The following is a 25,094-nucleotide window of genomic DNA, read 5'->3' on the forward strand; positions in this document are numbered from 1 at the left end:
CAGTCAGAAGATGTAGTAATGTTGAAATATTACTATGCATGCTCGAAGTTTTTTAAAAAAATGCTGATGTGCAAATGAAAGTCCTGCCTTACCACTAGGAACAGTGGGGTGGGGGTAGGGGTTGACATAAGGGAGGGCTGCAGAGCAGGAGAGTAGCTGCCCCAGGTGAGCTACGGGGAGCCCACTCTGCTTGCCCGGGAGGGCTGCAGAGCGGCCCCAAAAATGGCAGAAAAGGAGTTCAGAGAGCTGATTTGGGTGGGTGTGTTTAATTCCACACAAACCAATCAGCTCCCACGGAAAAGGAGAGGGAGGAGAAGAGCAGCAGTGGTCACACTGACATTAATCGGGCCAGCAGCGAGGGGGCAGCTGATTAAAAATTAAATCGCAGTATGCCCACAGGGAGAAAAATCGGGGTAATGGGGACAAAGAATGCCACTGCGTCCCATGACCAACTTGCAAGTGTGAAACCCCTGCAAACATGGAACGCAAAACAGGTACTGAAATGTTTTAAAGTATGAGTGTGAAAAGTATCTAAGAGCAGTTCACATTGTTCTCTCCACTATTCTTATTCCCACAACAATCCTGTGAGGTAGATTAGCCTGAGAGTACATGGGTTGTCCAAGAAGGCTTCTGTGGCAGAGAACCTAAGTCTTGAAGTTCCTGCTCAGAGACTTTGTGATAGGTCAGGAAAGTAGTTAAACCACCTTTGTATTTTTGTGTAATGTTCTAATGTCCTTCATTGTCAGCACTGCAACTCCCAAAGTGATCCTGACATAGTGACTAATTTTGAGACTTTTAGCTGTCCCATGGACAGACAGGTACTTACTTTTTAAATTACAGATATAGAAGGAATGTTCCTAGATTTTAATTATTTGCCTAGTTAGCTAGAAAATATTCAAGCATATTTTTTGAAATATTTTGGTTGGCTAAGTAATAGAGCTCTGTTGGCCTTTTCTGGCATGTTGAAGGTCGAGTAATTTTCTGTAAACAAGTTCTCCTCGAGTCTTTCCATCTTAAACTGGTTTTATAACTGAGGATGGATGTGATCTTAAGTGCAAAAAAGTACTTTTTTATTTTAAAACCTAAGTTTTCTTTGCAGAAGGTGCTGAATGAAAATGACCGTGTTCTGCTGAAAACTGAATGCTGGAGGTCTTTGCCACGCCCTACGTGGAGATGAAAAGGAGAAGTGGGGGGTTAAAATGTATTTTGAAGTAAGTGTCTCTGTCAAATATATAAAGTTATGATTAAAATACTAGTGTATAGTTTGGGCAGAGAGTAAAAAACCTAAATTGCTGGATTTGTTTTGAAAGCTCTGTTTGCTGCCAAATTCTGCAAAGTTGCAACACTTGTAGGTTATCAGTGATAAAGTTTTGGTTAAATGAAAATACCAATAAGTGATTTACATCTTGTTGTGTCTTTGCAGTAGAAATGATCTGTTGTGGTTTTGAAAACTGAATTTCATCTTTTTATTAATTCATTTTTTTATTTTAATTTTGTTCTTTAAAAGAATATTTTCAGCAGTTTCTGATACTAGAATGCGGTGTTATCCTCTCCACTCGATTCTTTAGAATATACCAAAATATACTGACTTCCTAGATTTTATCAAGTGGCACATTACACATTAGGTTATTAAATGATTTTTGAGTCAGTCTATTGCCAGCGGCAAGAGATCGAGTATTAATATTGGTCCGGAATTTGGGAGAGGAAAGCTAGCAGAGGACGTTGCTCAGAAACATAGCCAAACCGACGTGCAAGGGGGGGCCAGATCACAAACAGAATGAGACTGGGAATGAGCGAGCACCAGGGACTTGACAGTGAGAAGTGAAGGGCAGTTGAAAGCTTGTTAAGAACTTCGCTTAATCCAGTGGATCAAGGGCTCAGAGCAGGGGTGGCCACTAAGTCCTGGGGCCACCCCCTCCACCAAAGCCATTCCAGCCCAAAGAAAGGGGCTGGCTGGCACAGCCTGCTACTTCTGTGAGTCTTTTTGCTGTGCCCAAACTACCCTTGCCGGCTCGGAGAGGGACACTCTGTCCCAGCTGCACAGCTTGGCCAGGCATCTCCTGCTGGGGGCTGCCAGGGTTGGGCTGAGAAGAGGGCCCTTTTCCTTGCCTTCCCCCCTTCCCCAATCCACCCCTGACCCCATGGCATCAAATATTAGTGGGATTTGTCCTTGTTTTGGATTCCTTCTGTGTGTCTATGGCAGCATGAATGGTGCTCTTACACCAGTGCAGCTGATCAGGAGGAGAACGGGTATAGTTTTATGGAAGCTAGGATGGTCTCGGTGAAAGAAAGGCTCAGCTTTTGAAGAAATGCTCGAACTAAATCAGGCTAGAAGGTGAATCTGCTCTTCAGCTTTAGCAACCGACAGTGATTGAAATTATCTGTTGTCATTCCCCCATTTATTTAAAATCAGGCTGGAGAGTGAGAGGGTCTGAGAACCACACATCTGGAACGGTTCTGGAACTCCCACATCTGTTGCAAAAAGAATATCAGGAAAGCTGTTCAGGAGGAGACCAAAGGATGCTTTAATCTAAGGAGGAGGGCAACTATCCTTTGCCCCCACCAGCTAGTATGCAGAGATAGCTGCCGGAGAAACCGGAGTTCCTTTTTCATTTCAAAAGCTGACAACTGTAGGGATCATCTTCTCTTCCATGAACTTGAGATTAGATTGAGAAAAGATTAGACATCTTTTAAATCCATCTAACTCAGGAATCATCGTCATATCTTGTGGGAGAAAATTTCAGAAGTAGATTAGAAAAGCTGAATGAAAAATTAAATATGCCACTGGGGAAGCCCCTGGAAATGTTGTTTTGCTTTGACTATACTCCACGGTAGTCTCCCTGCTTTTCTCCCAGCTGTACTCTAACGGAGACAGAACGTACTTTAATCTGTAACATGCTGTATTGCTGGCCTAGGCGTGGGGTCTGTGAAGTCCTTGTACACAAATACTCAAAAAGTAAGAATTCAATTCGTAAGAAGACATTCGACATTCACAGTCCAACCTTTTAAACTTGAGATTGTTAGGAATAAATGCTAATAGAGGCTGGGAGATGGGGAAGGGGTGATCAGACTCTCCCCATTGCCACGCTGTCCGTGTGCTGTGGATTCATCTTGAGCTCAGGTACCGGAAGAGGCAGGACTCCAGTGTGCTCTGAAAACAAGGCTGTAGCATTCTTTTATTGCTAAATATGCTCTAGCATCAGGCAGGCACTACGTTCATTCGAGCACTCTCACATTCAAGCACCTTCGCATTCAGCTCTTCCAAATGGCTGGCTAGATAGGCCTCTGGGTGCTGAACAGTCAAGAGAGAGCTTTTATAGAGGATCTCTCTCGGTCTTGCCTGTTGAGTATTCTGGACTTTATAGTTTGTTCTTCCTCTTCCTGTCAGGGACATATGGCCATGTAGGGTCTCACATCAGTTCCTAAGGGGCTTCTGGGGGAAAGGAGTTGCCAACTACACATTTCACCATCCCCGAATGGGTCTGGGACTTCTTTGGTTTTCTTCTACGGATGTCTGTAACCCTGTTTATTTCTGATCTTCTCCTGGCCTTGGTCTTCATCACACACTTAGGCTCTCGTGCACACATTCTTGCACCCTCTTGCGTCTATATCTCGATAAGTCAGATTACATGGAGTTACGTGAAGTCATTTCTTAAGCTGCTTGGGCATTTTATTAGTAGTAAAATTTTCTGTCCTGTTAACGTCAAGAAGAAATCAGCTGGCGCTCTTGCTGAAAAAAATACATTTTTAACTTACGTTTTTGCATGCTTGACATCTTTTAATGTGCAAGACACTTAAATGCTTGACTAAGTTTAGTTGGAATACATTAATGTGGTAGAGATATAAATTACCTCAGATTGTAAAGGGATTCAGTAACATTTACCATGTATTTTATTCAGTCAGGCTTAACACAATTTTTTAAAAATAGGTACAGTTTCCCTTCGCTACCCCCAATTTTAGATCACTTTGGTCTGGTCTCCCAGGAGGATGTTTGCAGGATCCTGCGGCTGGTGAGGCCCACTACATGCCCCTTGGACCACTGCCCCTCGTCGCTCATTAAGGCCACTCTCGATGGGCTGAGGGCCCCGTTGGAGGCCATTATTAATCTATCACTGAGCTCTGGGGGTTTTCCCAGGGCATTAAAGCAAGCCGTAGTGAGGCCCCTCCTGAAAAAGCCAACGTTGGACCCCACCGATCTGTCCAGTTACCGCCCAGTCTCGAATCTCCTGTTTCTGGGTAAGGTGATTGAGCGAGTGGTGGAGCAGCTGCAGGATTTCCTGGATGAGGCATTGGTCCTGGACCCATTCCAGTCTGGTTTCCACCCGGGTCATGGGACTGAGACAGTGTTGGTCACCCTCACAGATGATCTCTGCAGGCATCTGGATCAGGGCGGGTCAGCGCTGCTGGTGTTGCTAGACCCCTCAGCAGCATTCGACATGGTTGACCATTAATTGTTAACCCATCACCTTGCCGATGTGGAGATTCAAGGGACTGCCTTGCAGTGGCTTGTCTCTTCTCCACAGTCAGGGACAGAGAGTGGCGCTGGGGGAGAGGTTATCAGCACGTCAATCTTTGGTGTGCGGCGTCCCCCAGGGGGCATTACTCTCCCCATTGTTGTTTAATCTCTACATGCACCCTCTCACCCAGCCGGCATGGAGTTTCGGACTGGGTTGCCATCAATATGCAGATGACACCCAGTTGTATCTGTTGATGGACGGCTGGCCTGGCTCTGCTCCTGAGGACCTAAGTAGAGCATTGGGGGCAGTGTCTCGATGGGTGAAGCAGAGGAGACTGAAGTTGAACCCCACGAAGACGGAGGTCCTGTACCTGAGCCGTAGGGGGATAGATATGGGGATTCAACTCCTGGCCTTTGAGGGGGCAGCTCTTGTGCCTGTTTCATTGGTCAGGAGCCTTGGTGTTAGATGCAGAGGAGTTAGCCGTGTTACTCTGTAGTAGCAAAATCAAAAAGAGTCCAGTAGCACCTTTAAGACTAACCAACTTTATTGTAGCATAAGCTTTCAAGAATCACAGTTCTCTTCATCAGATGCATGGAGGGCAAGAAGAAACTGGTCAGATATATAGGTGGAGAGGGGAGGGCGGAGTAGATGCAAACAGTAGCTTCTGATATGGAGATCAGTTTGCTTCTGTTAAGGAAGTCAGTTACTTCTGATAATGAGATAACCATTCATAGTCTCCAGCTTGACTGAGTCAAATTTACATATGAATTCCAATTCAGCAGCTTCCCGCTGGATTTTGTTTTTGAAAGGTTTCTGTTGAACTATGGTGACCTTCAAGTACTTGATGGAATGTCCTGGTAGACTGAAGTGTTCTCCCACATTTCTGGATGTTGCCATTTTTAATGTCAGATTTGTGTCCATTTATTCTTTTGTGCAGAGGTTGGCTGGTTTGTCCAATGTACAGAGCAGATGGCCATTGTTGGCACATGAGGGCATATATCACATTGGAGGATGAGCAGTTGTAAGAGCCAGAGACAGTGTAGTTGACGCCACTGGGTCCTGTAATTGTATTTCCTGGGTAGATATAAGGGCAGAGCTGGCATCTGGGTCTGTTGCAGGGCCTGGTGCCTGATGCCTCTCTTTCAGAAGCCCTGGGTGGAAGACCTCTCCTTGCCTACAGGCAGCCCCCCAACCTGAAACGACTTCTCACTTACAATCATGAATCGGCTAGCAGAGTTACCAGCACAGGTACCAGGCCCTGCAACAGACCCAGATGCCAGCTCTGCCCTTATATCTACCCAGGAGGGCAGGCTAAAAATCCAATCAATCAATCACAGAATTTTTTGAACGTCATTGTTGGGACTGCGCATGTGCAGACTTGCCAATCGGTGATTTTTTTCATGTCTGCTGGGTGCAAGCACCTCTCTTAGTACACATGCTTTTCCCACCAAACACAGCACCGGGAGGCAGCAACCCCTCACCCTAAATTCCTTCTTTGTTGTTGACCAGTTTCTGGCTCATCCACTCACATTCTGGGAAGGAAAGAGAAGAACACGATTAGTAACACCATTATGACAGAGAACATTATTCAAATGTTGCACAACGTGTGCAACTAAAATGACAAAAACAGATGGGCACTCTGTTTGTCTAGTGTCTGGGGGAAGGGCACAAACGTGAACATTGCCAGAGTTCACTCCCAAGGCAAGAGCCAAAAGAGCAACCAGGATGAAGGCTTTATTCTGAGAAAGGGCCATAAAAGCTACCCCCACAATGTCTTCTCCAACAGTTGTGGGAAGCGGTGAGCGTTCCAAGACCCAGAGCCCGACTTCGACTCTGAAGGCGAGATCCCCAGATCAGATCCGATGCCCATTTACTCCACTACTTTGGATCCTTTGACATTGGGACCATCTCGGAGTGAGCATCATCAGACACTCAAGATCCAGAGTCTAACAGGTCTTCCTTGATCCAGAAGCAGTGCACAAAGTCACCTTCGAGATCGGAGCCAACGCCAACTTCATCGACCAAGACTAAGAAGTGGCGTTTGGAGTCAACCGCTGCTATAGGTTCGGATCTGAGGAGCTCGGAGTCGAGAGATCCAGCCCAGAAGAAGTCGAATCCGAAGGAGCCCGATCCAAAGAGAGCAGATCTGACAGGCTTGGATCGCATGAAGTTGGTTTCTTCACAATTTGCGGAACCTCTGTGCAAGAAATCCAAAAAGAAGACCAAACACAGGCAACTGCATGTGGAGGAGAATGAACTGGTGGTTGTTGATAAGCCATGAATACCATCACTCCACTCTAGATCCCCCTCTTACCATTCCTCGGCTGAGGAGGGTGAGCTACAGGAGGGCTTTCTGCCAGATTCTCCTTGGAGGGGTGAAGGAGATAGATCACATCCTACTATATAAAAGGGTAACCGTGTTCCAGACAACTCACTTCCTACCCTGGTGCACCACAAGAGGGCGCTGCCATGGAGGAAAGCCCAGAAGAGGCAGCCCATCCCTCCAGCCCTCCTGCTGCGGCGGGCAGGCCCGGGATCAGGTGCTGACCAGGTGGTAATGCCTGCCCCCCGCCTTCACTCAGCTGGGATCAGGAGTGCAGCAGGTGGCAATGCCTGCTCCCACCTTCACCCAGCTGGGATCCAGAGCGGAGAAGGTGAGACCGTATCTGCCCCCCCACCTTCACCCACCTTGGATCAGGAGCGGAGAAGGTGGGGCAATACCTGCCGCCTGCCTTCGCCAAGCTGCTATCAGGAGCAGAGCAGATGGCAATGCCTGTCCTCCTGCCTTCACTCAGCTGGGATCAGGTGTGGAGCAGGTGGCAATGCCTGCCCTGGCCTTCACCCAGCTGGGATCAGGAGCAGAGCACGTAGCAATGTCTGCCCCTCACCTTCACCCACCTGGTATCAGAAGCGGAGCAGATGGCAGTGCCTGCCCCCCCCCCAAATTCGCCCAGCTGAGATCAGGAGTGGAGCAGATGGCAATGCCTGCCTCTGCCCTCAAGCAGCTGGAATCAGGAGCAGAGCAGGTGGCAATGCCCGCCCACTTAAGTCTGAGATCAGGAGGGGAGCAGGTGGCAATGCCCGCCCCTGCCCTCACCCAGCAGGGATCAGGAGCAGAGCAGGTGGCAATGACTGCACCTCCTTCACCAGGCTAGGATCAGAAATGGATCAGGTGGCAATGCTAGCCCCCTTCACCCTGCTGGGTTCAAAAGCAGAGCAGGTGGCAGTGCTGGCCCCTATTCACCTGGCTGGGCTCAGGCGCAGAGCAGGTGGCAATGCTGACCCGCATTCACGTGGCTGGGATCAGGCATGGAACAGGTGGCAATGCCCGCCCTCTGCCTTCACCAGCTGGGATAAGGTGTAGAGCACAAGGCAATGTCCAACCTCTGTTTACTGGCCAGGATCCAGAGTGGAGCAGGTGACAATGTCCACCCCTGCTTTCATCTGGCTGGGATGAGGCATGGAGCAGGAGGCAATGTGCACTGCCCTTCACCCAGCTGGGATCAGGCATGGAGCAGGCGGCAACTCCCACCCTCCCTTCACCCACCCAGGATCAGGAGCAAAGCAGGTAGCTATGCCCGCCCCCATTCACTCTGTTAGAATCACGCATAAAGAAGGTTGTAATGCCTGCTCCTTTTCACCTGACTGGGATCAGGTGTGGAGCAGGCAGCAATGCCCACCCAACTACACCTGCCCAGGTTCAGTAGCAGAGTAGGTGGTTATGTACACCCCCCCACCTCCACCCAGCCGGGATCAGTCATGGAAGAGGAGGAAATGCTTGCCTGTCTGCTCTCCCCTTTCTAGAGCCTGTTGTATTTTTACCCACAACAGACTTTTTTACTAGTTATAATTTCCTGTACCGATCCTGGCTGCACCAGGTCTCGTCTAGGTATGGATTGGACCAGGGAAGATCACGCTGTGCACCCTTGGTTGCCTCAAGTTTGGGGAGTTGGGAACAGCCCAGAGTTCATATACTCCTTATGTGATCCTTGGACTCTCTATGTCTTACCAGCTCTCAGATCCGGAACATGAACGGAGCCCAAGTCCAGCCTCAGAACCATCCCCTGATGAGGCAGTGATGGGAGCTGGAAGGATCTCTCCAAACAAGGATTATCACTTGTACACCGAGCCGTCCATATGGCACAGTCTCTAGAAATAGAGGTTTCAGCAGTAGACCCTAAACTAAAGGACAAAATCCTTCAGCATCTTTATTCGGGTAACCTGTTAGCCAAACTGCCTTAAAGATGGGGAATTAATAAACAGCCGGCTATTATTAAGGGATCTAGACCAATGTATACCAGGGTCAGTTCCTGGATTGCCCAATAAGAGAGGAGACTAATACTTCCAAAGACTTTACTTAATAACCTTCAAACTTACAGGGTCTAAGAATCATACATACACATTCAGTGCAAGGCTAGGAAATAAAAGGGTAGGAAACATATGGAGTTGCATGAGCAGGAGTATCGTAGCTGGGCAATACTCACTTGTCCATTGAGAGGCAGAGATCTTAGCAGCGAGGAGGGAAAAATTTAACATAGTGCCTGAACTAAGTTGTGGGGGGGGGGAATGGTGTGTGCGCCGAGGCGCTTTTGCCTCTCCCTTAAATAGCCAATTATTAGTCTTGAGGCAAGGCTAGTGGAAATGGTCTATGCCCCTTTGATGGTTCTCAGGAACTTTAACAAAAGCAATAAATGTGTCAATTTAGCAAGACACTTGATATCCAAAAAAGATAATTTGGGATCTAATGTTTTCTGTTGTGACACCTTGATAGAGGGAAGGAGGGAGGGGAAAGAGAGGGGAGGAAGTGATTATTGATGGCGCTTTGTGTCACCTCTATGCAGAAGAAAAGATACAACTGGGGCGTCATCTGCATTTTACTGCACTCCATTGTTTTGATAGTTGGAGGCAATCCTTTCAATGGGTGATTCCCAGAGTCAGAGGTGCCTCGTTTCCTGGTCTTTGCTTCGGATATCTGCATATCAAAGGTGCAATGTGTGAACAGTTCATTCCTGCAGCCCTGGCTGGCAATGGCGTCCACAGGAAAAGTTGTCCTTTTTGAACCTGCTCTGGAATCATGGCTTCTCTCTCTCTCACTGCTAGCCTTAGTTCCTACAGGCACATCAGCAGTGTCTGGCATCTTGGTGCACAAGCACTTTCATCTGGTGCAGGGTGGCCATTTCAACACTTTTGCAGAGGGGAGCCACTTGTGGGTGCTGGCTCAGGAGCTGCTCTGCCAGTTCCTTGGCTCTCCCTTCTTCATGCATTGCATTGGCCTCATCACCCAGTTATGCACTGTTCCCACATAAAGTCTGTGCCCAAATTATAATGAAGGGGGCTCTGGGCAACAAACCCTGCCAATATGGCTTTCCTGATAATAGAGGGATTTGTAGAGCTAATCAGCACTCTGTGTGAGAAACCAGCATCAGCTCGCCCCACTTCCAAGAAATCAGAGGGCCTGTATAAAACGAGAGAAGACGTGTACTTTTCTCTTCAATCATCCACCCTCGGTCTTTGGTGACAGAAGAGATGCAGGCATGTCAGAGACAAGTTTCCCACATGGCCCTGGTAGACAAAGAGAACAGGAAGCTTGACTTATTCGGGAGGCTGCCCTGAATGTCAAAATAGCTAATTACACAGCTATAATGAGAGCTTACCAGGTGTTTTTGTGGAACTGGATGGCAACGTTCATGGAGAAGCTTCCAGAGGACCAGAAGCTGTTAGCCAAGATGATTTTTGAAGAGGCCCAAAAGCTGTCTAAGCAGCAAATTAACATAGGGCGTAACTCAGCAGACACTTCAGCCAGAGCTTTAGCTTCATCAGTTGTGTTATGAAGACATGCTTGGCTGCGAACAATGACAGTCCCTTTTGAGACCAGAAAGGACTTGATTGAGGACTTGTCCTTTGAGGGCCAAACCTTGTTCTTAACCAAGACTGAGAATTACCTCTTACAAAAGCACAAAGATAGACAAACAGCTCGATCTTACAGTGTACTTCCACCTAAGCAACCATTGAACCAGCGCTATCAATACCGTTCCCAGCAGCCTTAAAGGGGCAAGCAATACAGATATCAACATATCAACACTGGAGGTGCTCGAACAACTGCCCACAACAGGGTCAGCAAAAACCCCTGAACAAAGAAACTCAGGCTCTGTCAAAGGAATTCTAACTAGCATGGGAACAGTCAGCCACATTTGTGGATAGGTTGACCAGTTTCTACTCAGCATGGGCAGAGATCACTACAGATAACTGGATGTTGCAGATTATCAACGTTGGTTATAAAATTGTGTTTGATTATTACCCTGGCCTAAGTTTTCCTGATTTTTCTGATCACACTTTTCCAGACAAATTATAGGCAGAGATAACTAAATTGCAGAAAAAAGGGACTGTACAAGAAATTCCTGCCCTGTAGTCACGATGATGCTTTTATTTAAGATGTTTCTAGTAGATAAAAAGGATGGGGGTATTAGGCCAATTCTAGATCTTAGAGGAAATAGAGGATAGAGGAAATTCATCCATACTAAGAAATTCAGAATGGTCACACTTAATACGTTTTGCAGTTGATGCCTCACGATCCCTGATTTGCAGTCCTGTACCTAAAGGATGCATCTTACTATATAATTGAGTAAGCGTGTTTCAGACAACTCACTTTATACCTTGGTGCACCACCAGAGGGCGCTGACATGGAGGGAAGCCTAGGCAAGGCACCGTGTCCCTCCAGAAAAAGTGCCATGGTGGGAAGCCCAGGCCGTGAGCAGGATGGGAGCACGTGGCAATGCCCACCTCCCGCCTTCACCCAGCTGCTATTAGGAGTGGAGCAGGTGGTAATGCCCACTCCCCCTTCAGTAAGCTGGGATCAGGAGTGGAGCAGGTAGCAATGCCTGCCCCCCTGCCATAACCCAGCAGGTATTCGTAGCAGAGCAGGTGGCAGTGCCCACCCCCACCTTAACCCAGGTGGTATTAGGAGCGGAGTAGGTAGCAATGCCCACCCCTGCCTTAATGCAGCTGGTATTAGGAGCGGAGCAGGTGGCAATGCCTACCGCCTGCCTTAACCCAGCTGGAATTAGGAGTGGAGCAGGTGGAATTTCCCCTCACTCCTTAACAGAGCTGTTATTAGGAACAGAGCAGGTGGCAATGGCCTCCCCCCTTCACCCAGCTGTTATTAGGAACAGAGCAGGTGACCATGCCCACCCCCCAACTTAACCCAGCTGGGATCAGGAGCAGAGCAGGTGACAATATCCACCCCCTTCACCCAGCTGGGATCAGGAGCAGATCAGATGCCAAGGCCTGCTCCCCTTCACCCAGCTGGAATCAGAAGTGGAGCTGGTGGCAGTGCCCGCTCCCTCCTTAACGCCTGCCCACCCTCCCCTTTCTAGAGCCCGTTGTATTTTCCTCCACAATGGGCTTTGTTGCTAGTATTTTCATATAACCATATACCCAACCCATAGAAGGCTTTTACATTTCATATGTAAGGACAAAATTTTTCAATACCAGGTACTACCTTTTGGTCTTTCTACAGCCCCTCATGTATTCAATAAATGTATGGTGATGGTAGTGGCTTTCGTGAGAAGGCAAGTCTGCTCCATCTTTCCTTCTTACCTTGACGATTGGCTGATTTGGCCCAGTCAAGTGGGTATTACAGAGACATGTAAATATGGTTGTCAACATGTGCAACCTTCTAGGACTAATTGTTAATTTAAAAAAAATCAGTACTTATACCTTCTCAAAGAGCGCAATTTATTAGAGCTATTTTGGACAGCACTAGAAACAGAGGGTTCTTACTTAGAGAAAGAGCAGTTAGAATACAGGGACTGGTGACTTTATTCAGTCGCTGCAGGTTTCAGTCAACCTTAACCATACAAACCTTACTGGGGTTGATAGCAGTCACAACATCGGTTACACCTTCGGCTTGATTACACATGCGTAGACTCTAATTATGGTTTCTTTCTATTCATAACGTTGAGGCTCTGGATCAGAATAAAAGATACTCAGTTCTACAGACGGTGATTAGATCGTTAAACTGGTGGAAGAGATGAAAATTTACTTAGAGGAGTAGTATTTGGTTTCACAAATCTGGATGTAATGATTTCCACTGACACCTCTGTGTCAGGATGGGGGGCACATTGTGGTTCTTTTGAAACACATGGCATGTGGCTGAAACATGAGAGGGAGTTACACATTAATGTACTTGAGTTGAGAGCCATTCAGTACACCCTTATCGCATCCACAGATATCGTGAAGCAGAAGACCATCCAGATACTGGCAGACAATTTTACTGCCATGTTTTTCTTAAGCGAGGGGGGGGGGCACCACTTTCAAGGTGCTTTGCAAAGAAGCAATTTGCATCTGGGACTGGTCAGTAGCAAAGGCACCATCATTCATGCAGTATGTATACCAGGTACCATGAATGTGGTGACAGACAAATTGAGCAGACTCAGTTCAGAAAATCACGAATGAACCAAGACATTTACTTGGAACAAGTGTTCATGGAATGGAGATTTCCCAAGACAGATCTGTTTGCCAAAGGGGGGACTCAGAAGGCACCAAGTTTTTGTTCCAGGGGAAGGATAGGAACCAATTCTTTGGGAGATACTTTTCAGCTCACCTGGGAAGGACACCTGTTTTATGCCTTCTCTCCTATTCCATTAATCGCCAAGACTAGATCTCAAGGGAGTGTTTGACTCGGTGCCTAGGGATATTATGTGGAAGAAACTGAGCCTAATGGGGATCGATGGGTGTTTGCTTTACCTGATACAAAAACTTTACTCTGAAACCACCTGTCAGATCAGATGTTCGAAAGAAGGAGGTCTAACTTCCAGGATTGCAATTACATTGGGTGTCAAACAAGGCTGTACTCTGGCCCCTTTACCGTTCAACCTTTTTCTAAATGATTTGGCACCCTTTTTGAGCTCTGTCAATGGCCACTTCCCTAAACTGGGAATGAGACACATCCCCTTATTGTTGTATGCCGATGACGCTGTACTCCTTTCACTCTCAAAAGTTGGGATGGGAGGATCAGCGGCTCAGGAGAAACTGAGGGTGTGGGGGCACTGCCTCCTAGTGCTGTGTTCAGTGGAAAAAGCCATGCATGCGCACCGGAGAAGCACGCGCTCCCTAGAAAACATAAAGCTTGAAAAAAATCACCGATCGGGAGGCCTGCACATGCGCAGTCCCATGTGTGCCTGCACAGAAGATGTCAATGAATAGCAGTTACAGTAAGTGCAACTCTGTTTTCTCTGCCATCTCTGCATCTTCCTTTAGCAAACCTTTTATTTCTGGGTCATCCAAAGTCCCAGTTCCTTTTCTGGCTTGTTTCTTGCTCTGGATATATTTAAATAAATGCAAAATTTTCCTTTTGCGTGCCAAATTACTAACTTCTTTTGCCAGTCCCTGTGGTCCTTTTTGTTCACTTCTGTGGGGCAGGCCCTCCACTTTTTAAAAGAAATATTCTTGCTTTTTACGGCTTCCTTGATATGGGTCATTAACCACACAGATATTTCTTGTAGACTTTGCAGTACCTTTCCCATCCTGGGAAATGCATTCTATGGTTAACTTGTCTGTTATATTATTTATTTTTTTGCATTTCTTAATAGTCCAGCTTTCTCACTGAGACTCAAGGCAAATTACACAGTTTAAGTCAAACCAATCAATGGCTGGGGTATTCAATAAACAATACATTAGGAAATGGATTACAGAATTTTGAAAGCAGGCATCATTCTGAATACAGAGATGAAACATTGCTGAACCAAAACATAAGTAATTTGATACAACATATTAAATGGTGCAGAGGCTATCTAGTAGGAAGGAGCATATCTACTAGGGGTGTGCATGGCCAAAAGATTCGGATTTCCTGCTTCGGTTTACCTGAAGTGGGGAAAAAATTCAGGAAACTCCGAACCCTGAAGTCGGGTATTTAAATCGCTTTGGTGTGCTCCGTAAAGATTTGGAGCACACTGAAGTGAGGGGGGAAGCTTTGTCTCAGCCCCCCCCATCCACCCCTACTTAGACCCCTGCCCCCGAGCCCTCACTTATTCCCCCTGCCCCCTACTTACCTGGAAGACCAGTAGCGGCCAGCTGGGCAGCAGGGAAGGCCGGATCCACTGCCACTGCACCACCTCTGGGGTCCGCAGCAGCCAGCTGGCCAGCAGGGAAAGCTGAAGTCGCCACTGTGCTGCTGCCTCTGGGGCTCGCAGCAGCCAGCTGGCCAGCAGGGAAGGCTGGAGGTGCCTCCTCTGGCCCATTCTGCCTCTGAAATGGCCACCAAGGCAGCCATTTGAGAGCCAGGAAGGTCCTCCTCTGCTGGTCCAGTTGCCATTTGAGGGGCAGGATGGCCCAAAGCCGGCTCTGCTGCCACCGCGCCAGCTCCTCTGGGGCCCACAGTGGCCAGCTGGCCGGCAGGGAAGGCTGGAGCTACCTCCTCTGGTCCTTCTTGCCCCTCAAATGGCTGCCGCAGCCAGAGCCAGTTCCTGTGCTGCCGCGCCACTGCCACGGGGGCCCGCAGCAGCCAGCTGGCTGGCAGGGAAGGCTGGAAGCAACCTGAATGCTTCCGAAAGCTTTTATTTAAGATTTCCGAATTGGGGCCAGCATGCTGGATTCTATTAGTAAATCCCGAATCTTTACAGATCGGATCCAATTCGGATATTTTTCCCGAATCAGAAACCCGAATCGCATACCCCTAATATCTACATCAACAGACAGTACCTAGTAGTATAGTCTAGTGTCCCTGTCCCTTTATCAAAGCATCTCTCTGAGCCAGTTCTTACAGCATAGCCCTATTACCTGCGTAAAAAGCCATCCTGAATAGTTCAGTTTTGCGTAGTTTGCAGAAAGCAATGAGAGGTGGAGCTTTCCTGATCTTAGGCAGGCCATTCTACAAGGGAGGGGTCACCACAGAGAATGTGCATACACAAGATGCAGTTGATTTTGCCCATTTGCAGGGTGATACCTGCAGAAGGCCATGGTAAGATGAGCACAGCTGCCATGGTGGAGCATAGGGAGAGAGGTGGTCCTGCAGATATGAGTGGTCAAGACCATGAAGGGCTTTGTAGGTGATAGCCAAAATCTTGAATTGAGTCCACTGACTGATAGGTAGCCAAGCCAATGGAGTGACTGCAGAATGGGGGTTATATGCATGCTCTGCTTAGCTCCTGATAACAATCAAGCTGGGGCATTCTGCACAATCTAGAACAGGAGTCCCCAAACCTTTCGAGCCTGCTGGCACATTTGGAATTCTGACATGGTGTGGTGGGCACAGCCACAAAATGGCTGCTGCAGGAGATGGAGCCAGCTACAAAATAGCTGCTACAACTTACCTTCAGTCACACATTGAAGATGCTTGTGCCGTGGAAGCAATTTCTGTCTCCTTATCAAGAGAACTAGTCCCCCCAAAAGAAAGCAAAATAAGTTCTAACACATCTGACCTCAATGGTTTATCTCAGTGCTAACAGTTTGCAGTAACAGATTACAATAGTCTTACCAGTTTCTAGGAACAGTATATCAATATACTGTTATCCACTTCTCATCTAAGCAGATCAGCTGAGAGATTTTAAACCAGCATCCTTTAGACACAGTTAAAAGAGGAGGTAGAGGATAACCTGTAAAAGAGCAGAGAGCGTGCATGGAAGAGGCCAAGAGACCTTATCTCCTAACACTCTGGAGCCCTGCTCCTACTTTTAAACTTTATCTGCGGGTCTCCCTCTAGACCTGGTGATCCCATCCTCAAAATCCATAACCCCAAATTGTTGAAGGTCTCCTAGTAAAAATGTGGAACTTGGCAAGAATTTTTTGCATGGTTAACATTGCAGGAAAACACACAAATTCCATGTGGATCCCTTCAATCCGTGTCTTATTTTGAATGCTGGGTCACGATGATGAGTTATCTTACCCCCTTTTTCCCCATATGCTTTTTATTAATTTTTTAAATATATATTTACATAAACATAACACCATGGGATACTGGGGGGGGTATCAAGAGAAATAATATTTAAAAAAATTGAATACTTATCTTACTATATAATTGAGTAAGTGTGTTTCAGACAACTCACTTTATACCCTGGTGCACCACCAGAGGGCGCTGACATGGAGGAAAGCCTAGGCAAGGCACCATGTCCCTCCAGAAAAATTACCATGGAGGGAAGCCCAGGCCGTGAGCAGGATGGGAGCACGTGGCAATGCCCACCTCCCGCCTTCACCCAGTTGGTATTAGGAATGGAGCAGGTGGCAATGCCCTCTGCCCACTTTAACCTAGCTGGCATTAACAGCAAACCAGGTGGCAATGCCCCCCCCCCCGCCTTAACCCAGCTGGTATTAGGAGTGAAGCAGGTGGCAATGCCTGAATTTAGCTTTCCATCTTTTCCTAGAAGTTGCTCATACCAATGTACTTTCTCCTAGTTTAATAAGTTTGGGTGAGTAAATGCTTTCACTGGTGACACTCACTTTGTGATTTTTTTATATATCTGTGGTTTTAATTTTTCCCAAACTAACATTAAAGATTTTCTTATTACATGGTCCTTGAGGTATTTATGTACCTTGGCTTTTTGATACCAGAGGAATGCATGCCATCCCAATTTGAGATCATGCTCTTCTAACTTTAAAAGTCTTGTATTCTGGATTAGAATCCATTCTTTAATCTGTACCAGTTGAGTCTTCTTCTAGGTCTTTTGCCTTGCCATATAAATTTTGAAGTTACTCTATTTAACTCTTGGGAAAACGCCTGTTTCTGTATAATTGGTATGGTGTGGAATAGAGCTATGAATCTGGGCAATATATTCATTTTGATCGTGGCTATACGTCCCAGCAGTGATATATGCATATCTTTCCATTTATTTAAGTCCTCTGCAACTGCTTTGATTAATTTTTTATAATTATCTTCCATCAGTGAACTAGTTCTATTGATTATATAGATTCCTAGGTATTTCACTCTTTTTTCCCATTGGAATCCAGACTTCTCTGTTAATTCTTTAATTTGCATTTGTCACATTTTTGGTGATAATCTTTGTTTTTTGCTGGTTAACCTTCATTCTTGTCATTTCCCCAATTTTTTTTTATTTTTGCCACCAGGCAGTCAATTATATTACCCTTTTTGACCTCCCCTGTTACCCCAAAATATTAGGACTTCAACTCTTAAGTGAATCCTGAATCAATGTAACTCTTTCACAAATCATTAAGTTCTGTTCAAGCAGACTGTGCCATATGTAAAAAAACCTCTTTCCAGCAAGAGCTATCTCCTCATACTCACAACTTCCTAAAAATATCCTTTTAAAATCCTTTCACATAAAACAACAATTCAGCAGGTATTAAGAGGACTGGCTTGCTGCAGACCAGACCCGTTCCCCTAAATCCCAAACTGACTTGATTGATTAATGTTAGATTACTTTAAGATTAGATCTTCAGATTATTTTAATCATCAGACCTTAAAAATCAGTATCAATATATGTGTGATCATCTCTTGGCATACAGAATGCTTTATTCTTGTTAATCTTATATAGTTATAGTACTTTAGCAGTTTCTTTTAAGATGTTTAATTTCTATTAGAAATCATCCCCACCCGTAGTTTGTATTTGTTTGCCCTTTGCCTCAGCTGTTCCAGCGGTTATTGGATTTTCTGTCTACCCGGGAAGTTTAACAATCTCATTCTGGGATTGTTGCCCAGATCATTATTACTGGTCACCTACAGTCAGATTCAGGAAGAATTTCACATTCAGGCCTAAAAGACTTTTCTTAGGCACAGGAGCCTGAAATCTCTTAAGATGAAATCAGTATGTTTAATACTTTTTTGAATTCAGTTGGCAGGGTTTTAAGTAGCTTCCAAGCATTCTGTAAGGTTTCAGGATTCCAAAATTAACCGAGTCTGCTATTCCCTATGGGGAAATCTTTCTGTGGGGGCTGGAGGGGCTGTTTTTGAAGCAAATGGCACCAAAATCGCTACAGAATGAAGACTGCCTGTGCAGTAAAAACCTCAAAGCATCAAGAAAACTGGGTCGGAGGGTCCAGTTTTGTGGGCTCCTGAATAAGGAGCATCAGCTACTCTCCATTGTTTCGGATGGGGGAGCAGAATCCAGTGCTGTCTCCAGGGCAAAGAAGCCTTAGCCATACACACAGAAGCAACCACTGACCAAAAACAACCAATGAAGCTCACCAGAACCCGTTTCAAGCCAGAGAATCCCGTAAGAACCAACCTGGCAGCAGGCAGCTGAAGGCACGCGTTCCCCAAAAAATCTTGCCCTGAAGCTGCCATCAGTTGCCGCAGCTTATTGTTTTCCTTCTTTGCAGGTTTTCTAGGCAGAAAAAAGAAGGGGGGGGGGGACAGCTCGTCTGTCCGTCAAATCTTGATGATTCTCTAATAGACCATGTGAGAGAATCATTGTGATTGGATGGACAGATGAGCACTACGGAGAGATGCCATTTGCCTGTGAAAGTCGCGTCCCCCCTCCCTCCCCTTTTTTTCTTGGGAAACATTAAAAAAGTAAAAACAAACTGCTGCGACCTTTGAAAACAGCTAAATCGATGAGGGGCCCCACGGAATGTGACATTTGAAAAGGCAGACTATTTCCAGGATTCCCAATTAAAGATATTTTAGGGTTGAAATGGGGTGCTTACCTGAATCTGTGATGATTTCCACAGCAGGAAGGATAATACGGCACATCACCCTCCTTGCTGATATGAAGCTAGCATGTCCTTTCTCAGAATACTTGAACTAGAGGGGTTCTCTCCTGAGCAACTTCCTTTGCTGACCTCCCAAGCTCGGCTCCCCTATTAGAAGCCGTGTTCCAAGGACTGGACGGAAGCCCCAGGAAACCTGTGTGCCTTTTACCCAGTCAGACCTCTAATCAGCCTGCTTTGGGGTTGGGGGAATTGCTCAGCTGGAGAAATACCCAAATAAGTTCTAATTTTTCTTAATCTGTCATAATGAGGCAGATTAGTTAGCAGAGATGAAGCACCGAGTACCAGAAATCTACCTGAAATACATGAAAGCAAAAAAATACACATATTCATATACTTGCTGAATTGTGAATATTATTGAGTTTTAAGATATTGTTTTGTTATAAGTGAACAGTATTTCTGGAGAATTAAGAAATGGCTCTTTTCTAATTTTAGGTATGTGACAGTAGTTGTGGTTGGTATTTGCATCTTTTACATGATCAAATCAAGCTTTGATTCTGAAGAGTGTGATCTGACGAAAATTCATGTGAACTCAGAACATACAAAGGTTGGTCATGGATACGACTTTCGCAAATTTGGCTGTTGGAAAACTATTGGCTGTGTGTTCTTTTTTACACCCTTTTAACACACAATTCTTGCAAAATTCAACAGATAGAGAGCTGAGAACAGTGCTGAAAAAAACAAACAAATTGACATGGCATATTATATGACATGGAACTATCCAGTAGGAGCATGTTTACAGCAACAGACAGTACACAGTAATATAGTCTGCAATCTCTATCTCTTTCCAACACATCTCTCTGAACTTTTTCCTTATAGAGGCCTCCTGAATAATTCAGTTTGGTGTAGTTTGCAGAAAGCCAGGTTAGTAGGGGCTTTCCAGATCCCTTCAGGCAGGCCTTTCCATGAGGTCGGGGCCACCATAGAGAATGTATCTATATGGGCAGCTGTTGATTATGCCTGTGAGCAGGATGGCACCTACTGAAGGCCTTGTTCAGGTGGAACAAGCTGCCAAAGTGAGACACGGCCAAAACCTTCAACTGAGGACAGTAACTGTGATGGGAAGCTAATGGAGCGACTACAGAATGGGAATAATATGCATGCTTTGCTTAGCTCCTGATAATAATCGGGCGTTCTGGAGCAACTGAAGCCTTAGAGTGGCTTTCAAAGGAAGACCTATGTAGAGTGCATTGCAATAGTCTAGTCTCAGTGTGATCATGGCATAGGGTCAGGTGGCCAGACTGGCCACGTTAAAATAGGCAGCCATCTTTCAGGCTAAACTGAGTTTGGAGAAGGCATTTTTTTGCTTCTTTAGCAGCAATGCTGGAGCCAGTATAACCTCTAGGCTCTTAACCAAGTCTTCAAGGGTCAGTTGTACCCCATTGAAAGTGGGGAGCACGGTGCAATTCAATATCTCCACCTTCCCAGCCAGCACCACCTCCATCTGGTCTGGGATCAGTTTCAATTGGTTCACTTTCAGCTGTTTTACCACAGCTTAAGACCTCTACTGCATCACCAAGGGATTTGTATAGTGAGATGTAGAGCTGGTTGTCATCTGCATATTAATGACAAAGCCACAAATGATTTTTCTTAAAGGCTTTACATGTGTGTGTTATATGCCATCAAATCGCCTCCAACCTATGGTGATCCTATGAATAAAAGACCTCCAAAATGTCCTATCATTAACAGACTTGCTCAGATCTTGCATTCTGGAGGCCGTGGCTTCTTTTATTGAGTCAAGCCGTCTCGTTTTAGGTCTTCCTCTTTTCCTACTGCCCTCCACATTTCCTAGCATTATTGACTTTTACAGAGAAACTTGTCTTCTCATAATATGACCAAAGTTACGATAGCCTCAGTTTTGTCATTGTAGCTTCTAGGAAGAATTCAGGCTTAATTTGATCCACTACCCACTCTAAACTTAGAATAAAGACGCAAGAGGAACTATCACCGAACTACGATTGGTTCCAGTATAGACAGATCAGAGATTTGTATAACTCGGACTCTGTAAAGGGAGGTATACGAACAGAGAATTCGGAACTAGAGCAGACCCTTTTTAAAGAGGACAAGAAAAGAATATCCAAGGTATACCAAGTACTGTTGAAATGGTATACCGAGGATGAGACAGTTAAAACACAAATGGTGAAATGGGCTATAAATTTTAATAAAGAAATAACAATGGAGGCATGGGAATACTTGTGGAAAACTACAATGAAGACAACGACATGTATTAATATTAAAGAGAACATTTTCAAAATGATCTATCGTTGGTACATGACACCAAAGAAGATTGCGCTAGGAAACTTGAACACTTCTAATAAATGCTGGAAATGTAGAAAGCATGAGGGCTCCCTCTATCATATGTGGTGGTCGTGTGAGGTAGCTAGGCAGTTCTGGGGGGAAATAATAAGAGAAATGAGTGAAATTTTACAGTTTCAAATAAATAAGAACCCAGAACTCCTGCTGCTAAACTTGGGAATGGAGGGAATCCCAGCCCACCATAGGACGTTGATATTTTATATGACTGCAGCAGCTAGACTTTTGTATGCGCAGAAATGGAAAGTACAAGAAGTGCCAACTATTGAAGATTGGATCTACAAATTGCTGTATATGGCTGAAATGGACAAGATGACAAGAAAACTGAGAGATCTGGACTCAGGGCAGTTTAACACAGACTGGGAGAAGCTGAAACAATATCTGGAGAAGAAGTGGGAGGTGGGAGGAAAACTGTGGCAGTTTGAGAACTACTGAAGTACAATAAAAATATAAAAGAGAGGGGTGACTTTACCGGGGGAGGAAGAGAAAGGTGGATTTATAAGCAGTTAGATTAATTAATTGATTGAGATATATATAGATATGTAAAGGTTAATTGATAGAATATTGATAGAGAATAATTAACGGTTTAAACATGAGGATTGAGTAATTAACAATATTTTTTTTTTACTTGATAAGACTTATATGCACCAAACTGAATGTATAGAAGAGTTAAAATGATTGACTATGTGATGAGTTATATAGAAATACTATAAAAAGAAGAAATGATTAATATATAGAGAACAAATCAAATTGTTTGATTTAAACGTGGGAAATTTTTATGGTTTATGACATATAGAAATATTCAAAACTGGAAAATGGGATAAATTGTTTATCTAAAGAAGTATAGTTTGGATGTATAGTAAGTAAAAGAGTTAAAGATGTACTGCTTAATATAATGGAGAATATATATTTGTTTTAGATAGAGGAAATTAATAGAAGTAAGGGAAAAGGGACAGAGGGTGGGAAAGCTGTTGGAAGTCAACAAAAGGGGGGGAAAGGGAGGGGGTTAGAAACGAAAAATTAGGGGATAATTGAATGCAATGTAATGTAAAAATATTAATGTTCTAACCCAATAAAAATTTTACAAAAAAAAAAAAAAAAAAGATCCACTACCCACTTACTTGTCTTTTTGGCTGTCCATGGTATCCTCAGAACTCTCCTTCAGCACCACATTTCAAATGAATCAATTTTCTTCTTGTCAGCGTTCTTCACACTCCAACTTTCAAATCCATACATCGTAATGGGGAATACCATAGTTTGGATTATCTTGAACTTGGTTCCCAGAGAGACATTGTTGTCTTTAAGGATCTTATCTAGCTCCCTCGCAGCTGCTCTTTCAAGTTTCAGTCTCCTTCTGATTTCCTCGTTGCCATTTCCCTGTTGGTTGATGATGGAGCCAAGGAATAGAAAATCATGGACAATTTCAATTTCCTCATTGTCAGCTTTAAAATTGTGTGACTCCTCAGTAGTCATTACTTTTGTCTTCTTGATGTTCAGATGTAATCGTGCTTTACGTAGAGATTGAACACCATGGCGGTAAGCTTGTGCCCTGTGGAACCCCACAAGATACCAACTCTATCAGCAACGCTTTGAGTCCATTCCATGGGGAATGATTTAAACCAAACCCAGGCACAACACTGATACCCTCTTCTGCTTCTAAAGCAGATAGATCCGAGAGAAGCAACAGAGAAGCACAGTCTTTGTCTACAAAGATCATCAACTAGAGCAGTCCCATAACCTGGCCTGAAACCAGACTGAAAAGGGTCCAGAGCATAAGAGCTACCCAAGAAGGCCTGGAGTTGGTCTGCTGCTGCTCTGACAATCATTCTGCCCAGGAAAGGCAGGTTAGAGACTGAGTGATAATTAGTCACATCACTTTCTTCTAGGGATTTTTTAAAAAAAGAAGTAGATAACCAGTTCACTAAGTGGCCGAAGAAAGGCACCTTGAGTTAGTGACTGTTTAATGATAGACATCAGGGGCTCATTTATATGGTCCTTACATGATTTTTAGTAACTATGCGGGGTAAGATGCCAGTAGCCTGTCAATATCCATCACTATAACTGGGTAACATTCTTTCACATATTCATTTTTTTTAAATGCTGAGTCTATGGTCCTACTAAAATTATTTGCGCTTGCAGCCATTTTAGTTGTGCTTGTTAACGTTTTCAGATAGAAGTAGTAAGGTTTTTAAGCTGTATTTTTAACATAACATTGGAGATTCTCACTTTTAAAAACTGAAAATAGCAATTTATAGCTTAGTAGTTCTGGATGCGTTACTGTCCGCTTGGGAATATGTATGGTTCATGGCAGTTCTTTTCCATTTACAGTAGAGTATGGATAAGTTTATGTTCTTTCATGGGATCTCCAAGTAAACTTTTTGTTTTAACTTTTTAAAGATAGATTTTCAAATATTCATAGCTTTTAATCTAATGATCCCACTAAGGCAAATTTAACAAAATTTAGGATGGAAGGAAAGTAGAATGAAGCCTATTTTTCTGTTACTTCAGCAACTTCATTTTACTTGTCCAAGAATCTGAAAAGCAGCTTCTTTTAACTGAGTAAAACATGGCCTTAAAATTTTATAAAATGTGTCTGTTTAGACTAGGCTGGTTCACATCTCAGAATCTCGACCCTCTGCCAGTCATGATTTGAGTATTGGAGGAGAACTGGGCTTCCCACTCAGTTCACCAGTTGATCTTGAGCCAGTCACCTCTTGGTCTTGCCTACCTCACAGAATTGTTGTGAGGGCGCTGGAGGAGGGGAGACTCATTTGGACCACTTTGGGCTCCTTTGAAGAAAGGCAGGAAGAGATTGGATTTGTGCCTCCAACACAGCACAGGGTGACACAGAATCCTCGCATCCGTGCGTGCCCATGCATTGTTTCCCTTAAAAATGGACGGAAAGGTTCAATGAGTGGTCACCTCTCTCCTTGTCCCTGCTTCTGGATCTTGTTCGGAAGGGTCGTGTTCAGATGGGCAGTTTCAGTGTGAAATGCGGTGGGCCTTGAGGTGGAGCTCGCAGTTCAAGCAGCCTTGCAGGCATATCAGCCTATTTTCCTCAGCATGCAGTTATAAAACATTTGCATGTAGTCCATGCTTGGTGTTTTAAAATGTGCTGCAGTTCTCCTTTACTTGGTCTCTTTAGAACATTGCCCATTAGAAAGAGGAGCTTCTTCTCACATAACCTAAGGTAAGCCACGCGATGAAAGCCTCAAGAGGGTAAGGAAAGTCGGAAGATCAAAATAGGTCTCAGGTGGGAGAGGAGGTCAGGCAGGGAGAGTACAGCGTGATGGAACTGGAAGTGGTCATGCTGTAGATGAGAGCAAGTCCACTGTCTGTGTAATTACACCTGAGGTTCAGCAAAGCCAGGCACCAGCTTGAAATTGTGCCTCAAACCATTGTGGTGCCTGTTACTTTTCCTCCCCTGCCTGGTAGGTACCTGTACCTTTAACAGCTTACAATACTTACAAATACGCAATTCCATTCTGAAAGATCAGCATTTAATTTACTATGAACTTTTATTTGAACAGTATATTTCTAATAATATGAAAACTATAATCATAAACATACTTAGAAATAGGCCCTGTTAAAAACCATGGCATTTATTTCTGCTTAGATTTGCAATGTTTACTTGATTTTGACTGATTAGATTGACCAGTTACAGAT

At 44.8% G+C, this 25,094-nt stretch overlaps 1 protein-coding gene and 2 long non-coding RNA genes across 5 annotated transcripts in view; 1 reads left to right on the forward strand and 2 right to left on the reverse strand.

Annotated features, from left to right (window-relative positions):
* Positions 1–25,094, forward strand: part of ST3GAL5 (ST3 beta-galactoside alpha-2,3-sialyltransferase 5) — a 58,867-nt gene that overhangs the window by 16,133 nt on the left and 17,640 nt on the right. The window contains exons 3-5 of one of the 3 annotated variants that reach the window (XM_054973163.1): positions 400–494; positions 1,100–1,211; positions 19,551–19,662. In XM_054973163.1, the coding sequence (XP_054829138.1) occupies positions 1,141–1,211; positions 19,551–19,662 (183 nt within the window). In that variant the 5' untranslated portion in view covers positions 400–494; positions 1,100–1,140. Of the gene's footprint in view, positions 1–399; positions 495–1,099; positions 1,212–19,550; positions 19,663–25,094 lie in introns of those variants that run through there. The other 2 variants (XM_054973162.1, XM_054973164.1) reach the window with 2 other exon arrangements.
* LOC129325487 (uncharacterized) lies at positions 3,440–8,555 on the reverse strand. Its single transcript, XR_008596634.1, has 3 exons — positions 8,467–8,555; positions 6,446–6,654; positions 3,440–5,989 (listed from the first exon to the last, which is right to left on the reverse strand). It is a non-coding gene; the product is annotated as an uncharacterized LOC129325487 (long non-coding RNA).
* Positions 11,820–18,727, reverse strand: LOC129325488 (uncharacterized). The gene is made up of 3 exons (XR_008596635.1): positions 18,632–18,727; positions 15,931–16,048; positions 11,820–12,421 (listed from the first exon to the last, which is right to left on the reverse strand). It is a non-coding gene; the product is annotated as an uncharacterized LOC129325488 (long non-coding RNA).

This window comes from Eublepharis macularius, chromosome 3 (assembly GCF_028583425.1).
Source record: "Eublepharis macularius isolate TG4126 chromosome 3, MPM_Emac_v1.0, whole genome shotgun sequence".
NCBI lineage: Eukaryota > Metazoa > Chordata > Lepidosauria > Squamata > Eublepharidae > Eublepharis > Eublepharis macularius.